At 41.6% G+C, this 6,597-nt stretch overlaps 1 protein-coding gene across 1 annotated transcript in view; it reads right to left on the minus strand.

Moving 5' to 3' along the window:
• LOC141783406 (protein phosphatase 1 regulatory subunit 37) overlaps positions 1 to 4,256 on the minus strand; it is a 93,653-nt gene extending 89,397 nt beyond the window's left edge. Inside the window, exons 1-2 of the mRNA XM_074660701.1 lie at positions 3,648 to 4,256; positions 2,911 to 3,011 (exon numbers count right to left, since the gene is read on the minus strand). Of these exons, the coding sequence (XP_074516802.1) occupies positions 2,911 to 3,011; positions 3,648 to 3,807 (261 nt within the window). The 5' untranslated portion in view covers positions 3,808 to 4,256. The remainder of the gene's footprint in view (positions 1 to 2,910; positions 3,012 to 3,647) is intronic.
• Between the last annotated feature and the right edge of the window lie 2,341 nt (positions 4,257 to 6,597).

Here is a 6,597-nt window from a genome sequence, read left to right on the forward strand (position 1 = left end):
ACGCTCCCGTACGGGTGAACTGGGGACTCCGTTGTCTGTTGTGCTCATACGCTGCAGTCAGCGCACCGCTGCCAGCTCTATTCAGCAAGAATTACTATTGGGCAAAGGTAAATTTTAACGGTCGTGCCTAGAAGGTATGCGGAAAATGCAAAATCTGATCTGTGATCTGCAAAAAACTCGCTGCCCGACAACCTATCCTAACCTTAAAGATAGGGTCGACGATGTTGGAAAGCTAGCATAATTTGAAAGTAGCATGGCCTCAGGAGCTCCGTCTAAACACCCACCCCCCTACCCTCGGGGCTCCTTCCAAGGCAACGCCTCCCCCCCCCCACACACACACACACAATCACATGCACGAGCACCGCCGCATCGTAACTACTTCACAGACACAGAGCGGAGAGAGGACCTCAACTCAACAACGCTACCTCATGACAAGTAACCGCGGCAGTGCCAGGGTCGGCGCCAGAGTGTTAGGGGCGGACGGGCAATCAGCTTTGACAGAGGGGGCATTTTTTCACCTCATATAGCCTTTATTAAGTGTATATTTAACATTATCATGTTTCATGAAAGAAATAAACTGACAGAGAGGTGTATACATACTGCCACTTATGCGCACAGGCGCGCACGCACGCACGCACGCACGCACGCACGCACATGCTGTTATGTCCATAAAATCAGGTTATAAACTAACACCGTGTCCTAACTGGAAGCGAGCGTCCGACTATCGCGCTGCAATCGCGCATTGGACGCTCTCTGTCCACTGAATACGTTAAATCTGCACTTCTGTTACATCATGTAAACAAACCAGGAACATATCAGCTGTGAGCTCCAGATCAGACTGGAGCTGGAGACTAACCACCTCAAAGATGGGTTAGTAGTAGGCTACTTGTTATCTTCCTACGTTCATACTTTTTTTTTTTTTTATCAGAAAACACATGTTTTATTTGTGATATTTACTGATAATAACATACGATATAGTCAAGAGCAAGTAGGTTGTTATCTAGTGATCTTCTCCAGCCAACTGCCACCTTATTATGGTATTGGTAGTGAAATGAGGAGGTACTGGAGGCTACAGATAACTCCTCAGGCACGCCCTGCGTCTTGCTCATGCCAGGGTCAAAATGTGCTCACACGCGGGTGCCAAGATACAGTTAACAGGGAGATACAGTTAACAGGGAGTCAAACAACACATTAATCTAACAGTCTGACTGATTTCTTCATGACTATAATTTAAGTTAATAAAGACTAAATGTGGATGTTTCACTCACCAGTTGTTGTCCCTGCTCAGCCTGCTGTAGTGTAACATTAGTCCATTGTTTTATTCCACAATACTGAACAGAATAATCCAAACAGGTAGAAGAAGTAAGATGTGAGAGGAGCACAGGATGCTTTTTACTCTCTTGGTCCTAATTTTGCTTTAATGCACAGGGTTTGTAGGTGTACTTTCTCTCATTTTTTTCTATTGAGCTAGATTAAAAAAAACACCAAAAAAACAAACACGCAAACGGAGCGGATCAAAACGAGGCTTCTTACTGAAACGGTTCATATTTCCCACAATTTCCATAGTTGTCTCTTTGCGCTGTCTGTTCGTGTTTTATTTGAACCATTAGTGAGGTGGCTGTTATATTTTTTGACAGGTAGATCGTAATAAAGTTTCACTAGTGAACTTTATTACATATAACTGCGATCGTCAGTGCCTGTGCTGAAGGTGTCAGTAATCAAGTTAATATTTTCATTTACATCCAGGACAACTGACCCGGTTTTCTCGGCTCATTTTATCTAAACTAATCAGCCGTTCCTCTCACTATGAGTGACAGGAAAAAATAGGAACAAGGTATCCGATAGAAGCTCAGACAAAACGTCATGCCGAGCTGTGCAGCACCATGTTGCTGTGTTGCTGTGCAGCACCGTGTTGCTCGCGGCCAGTTAGGACACTCCAATAGAAAACAATGTAATCAAGCCCAAGTACATGTCCTAGTTGTTTCCTAGATGCAAAACTATCACTGTTTTGTGCTTTATTTTGCATTGCAGTGTTTATTCATTCCATTACCAAACTGAATGACTTAATTTTACTTATAGCCTAGCTGTTATTTCAGTTTAGTTTTTTGTCAGGAGAGAATTCAGCTGAGGGGGCACAGTGACCTTTTTGGATGGGCCTGGAGCCCCATGGCCCGCCCCTAACACCGACGCTGGGCAGTGCTACGGCAGGGCTGAGTTTTCTCTTCCGTTCCCCAGGAAACGTGCGGCGGCGACAGATGACAGCTCTTTTCCGGTCCTTTTTCAGAGCTCATCAGTAATGGATTGCTGTCGGGTTGTAAAGACCATTTCAACCAATAGAACAAATAGTGTAGACTGGAGAACATCGTCAACCCTGCCTTTAACTATTCCAGATCAATGCCTAACCATAACCATCTTGTGAGGGTTTCCCCAACTTGTGGGTTCCCTTCTAGACACTACCAATGATAACGTTCATCATGATGTGTTCAAATGAAATCTTGTAAAATCTAGTATTTGACAAGAAACCTGAATAAATGCAGTTGTTTGAAGGAGGTGTTTTCACAGCAATGTAAAATAGATAATAAAGAGGGGATTATGAGCTGTTTAACTTAACTTTAACACTAGCTCTGTGTGTTTAATGTTGTTTTTTTTTACAGTGGCATCCAATTGGGTATCGAGAATCATTGAATTCCACTGGTATAGGTATTGACTACTACATTTATCTGGTATTGTGACATCCCTACAGTTTGGCACAATTCTACAGTAACTTGCAGAATGAGCAGTGATAGCCACTGAAACCAGCACCAACCACAGAAAAACTCAACCTTCAGCAGTAAACCCAACAAAAAAGACTTGCCTCGTGCTGTTTGACTGACAGGTACAAAGACTAGCAGTGATAGTGAAGCTGTGTACCTGGAGCTGCTGCAGGATGTGTTCTCTGGGTTGGACCTGGTGTCTGCTGCAGCTCTGCTGGTACGCCACCATTACCTCTGTCAAGGTGAGGCAGCTGTCAACTAAAATAGAAGAATACACTCATTCACTGCTTTAATGTCTCTGCATCCCAGTGAGCCACCAGCAACCATTCCAAAGTGCTTAAGGGGCTAAGAAATGCCATACGGTAAAGTGTGTTGTGTGTGTGTGTGTGTGTGTGTGTGTGTGTATACTACAAGGAAGATGGCAGTCAGTGAGAAGTGAGAAGGACATGAATGTCTGTCTGAACAATAAATCACCCAATCAGGCACCTCAGTTTATCAACCACGGCCTTATGGGATAGGACATTCCAGATGTGAGAGACTACAGAGGATTTTATGACGGAAACACTTAAACATTTTGATCCTTGTGTATCCTTCAAAAGCTGGATGGCATTTCAAACCTTTTTAGTTTAATACATTTTAGGGCTGATAAAACGAAGGTAAATAAAACCCTGGACAGTCTTTTAAAGTTTGATCTCAGCTGTGACTCAAGGTCAGAAGAACTGCTTATTGAAATTATACCCAAAAGGATTAAATGAACTGTAGATCACAGTATTTTGTATTTATTTATGCGAGGATGAAAAAAAGAATATGTTGTGTTTTAAGGAGGATTTTGTGACATTGTGATATTAAGGTGATATTATATCAGACTCCACACATAGTTAAACAGCAGCTTACCCTTTCTGTCCGTGTCCCTGTGCTCAGCAAAGCCGGATACTATCTGTTCATCAGGGGGGAACGACACATGCTTTTCTCCTTTACTTCTCTTCTTCTGGTTCTTGTTGGCTTTTTCTGCTCCGTCATCACTCTGCTCATCATTGTCACTACAGTGGGTCATCCCTCCGTTTAGGACTCCACCATGGAGCTTTCAGTTGGAGTTTGAAAGCAAAGGGTCAGTTCACTTCAAAGCAGTACACGCACTGTCAACAACCACCGTATCTCCTCCAGGAGTCACGGCAACAGATACTGAAGTAATACTAATTTAAAGAGGCAGCAGAAATGTGTGCAACAGTTGACGCCCAAACAGTTGTACCATCTGCCGTCTTGGATGTGAAGTGCTGCTCTCTCCACTCTGTGATCGCTTGGAAAGACAAGACACTAAAGAATCAATATCTTATTCATGAGTTGTGCACGGGGTTGCAAGTGAAACCCAATATGTTCGTATCAAATGGCACATTCGAAAATAGGTAAGGCGCTGCACATTTACATACCTATCCAAATTCAGCATTGCCAGCAGCATTCCGGAGAATATATTCAAAGAGACGGGCAGGCATGGTATCAGAAAGTATATCTATACCCAGCGTTTTTCCTGGTTCAAAATGAGGCAGGTCCATATGGGCAGGTCAAACGCAGAAGGGCCTAAAGTGGCCTGAGTGTTATGTAGCAGAAACAGAATTTTGAGGTGTGGTATCTTGTTTAAAAAACATCCTATACTTAACCTGACTTTTTGTTATTTTTATCACACTTATCAATATGTTCATATTATCAATAGTTCAAATGACTATGTGTAATGTGAAATTGGTCTCTCGTGGTGACAAACACAGATAATTATAGCCCATTGAACTAATTCTGCAGTTTCCTTCAGCACTACTGAGCTTTTTAGCCTTTTTTTGCTCAATGTTTTGGTTTTCTGGACCATACTCTGCCCTCATCAACCTTGTTTCAGGCAGCAGCAGGCAGCTGTTTTCAGAGAAAAAGCTCTGATAAATCCACTATACTGTACAATTTTGCTCAGCAGCAAACAGTACACAGATACAGTTTTTTTCCAACAAAATTAGCACGTATATGCAGGTTTCTTTAAACACAGGAAAACCCGTTAAAATAGGTGATAGACTCCTTTCTCACTGCCAGTAGATGAGTATGCCTTTCTGTTTTTTCCTGCTGTGTCGTTCGGCGTCGCCAACACGCCGACCGGCACCAGAAGCAGAGTTACTAAACAGTGGAAAATGTTACGGTGGTTACTCTTTTTTTATATCTGTTCCTTATTCTGTCTCTTTCAAACACTCAAACCAGAGTTGGTGATTGTTGGAACAGTGGAAAGACCAACAAAGACGGTTTGATGACGAGTTTTATTTTGTTTCTGTCGAGTTTGAATGAAGTATGTTTTGATGATCATCGAAAATTACTGTAAAAAAAAAAAAATACTGTTGTCTGACTGGAGTCTGGTGGCTTTCAGGAGAGCATATTTATTGTGTGTTTTGTATTTTAATAAATTCTAATAATTGTCCAAATCCATGTTGATTTTATTATAAATTCATTTCAACGCATGTCTCATAGCATCGTGCCAGAAAAGGGGTGAAAATGATTGTGTCCACCCGGGTTTCATGTTTCCATCACTGCTGATCGGAGCTGGAGCCGATAAATACCTCACTACTGCAGAGTCATTTGTCCTGAGAATGAATGCTGATTGTAACTTTTCCCAGTGGAGACAGAAGCCAGATGTTAACTTTAACAGATGTTGTATGTTCATGTTATATGTAAAGCGTTTTATTTATTGGGTTTTACACATTGCTATATTCCATAAAATCCATAAATCATTTATGTTAGAGTTACATTAATGGAGACAAATATGTGCACATTGTTGAAAATGACATTTGGTTGTCAACCAACATTCAACAGTATTGACATCTACAGTACCTTCAAACTGACATTTTAACCGGTTGGTAGAGGTTCATAATCCATAAAAACAACATCATTATTTAAAAGAATAAAAAAAAATCATTGTGTGTGGTAGCTATTACACAAATCAAATAAGGAATGCACCAATTACAAAAATAATCATTTCCATAGATTTTTTTTATGGGGGGGTGGAGGGGAGACTATTAACGGGTTAAACATTGGCTCTGTAATTGTATTATTGCAGGCAGACTGTAGACATCTAGTAGATCACAAAATTACATTTAAAGATGCAACCCGATGCCTGACACAGGTAAAAATCAGAATCACATTGAATTGTGTCAGAATCAGAGTGCTGAGGTCACAGACGGAGCTGGAGCTGCATCCTGAGGGTTTTCCTAATTAAGACACAATTTTTCTCATTTTTTTTATCAGCTGTTGACACACCAAAGAAAAGAACCCGAGGCTACAATCACATTTATCAAAAACTCTTGAAGCATGAAGGACAAGTCAACAGCAAATGATGTAAGCAACGCAAAATCTACACAAAGTGGACTCTTGTGTTCAAGTGCATTTTGCACGAAAAACCCCAACTGTTCGTCATATTTGCATGTTTGTAAGACATTAACAAAAAGTCTCACATTTTGTGGTGCAGTGTTATATTGTACTGACTCTGACTTATAATCTGTAGAATATGTAATAGTGATGTGTCGGTCGCGAATGAACCGGCTCAAAGAGCCGGTTCATTTAAGTGAACGATAAGAGCCGGCTCCCGTCCGAGAGACGTTTTTTTTTTATTTTAATTAATTCAAGGCTGAATGATAGGATGATCTTCTCTGTGCCACGGGCACTCCATGCATGCACTGACTGTGACTGAATGTTGAGTTAATGACGTCCGTGCAACCAATCAGGTGATGACAGACAAGGATCAAACCATTAAGCAGAGAGGGGCGGGGTTCGTGCAGCGTGCTGACGGTCTACAGGTACAGAGCAGGAGGGAGAGGAGGAGAGA

This window comes from Sebastes fasciatus, chromosome 15 (genome assembly GCF_043250625.1).
Source record: "Sebastes fasciatus isolate fSebFas1 chromosome 15, fSebFas1.pri, whole genome shotgun sequence".
NCBI classification, from domain to species: domain Eukaryota; kingdom Metazoa; phylum Chordata; class Actinopteri; order Perciformes; family Sebastidae; genus Sebastes; species Sebastes fasciatus.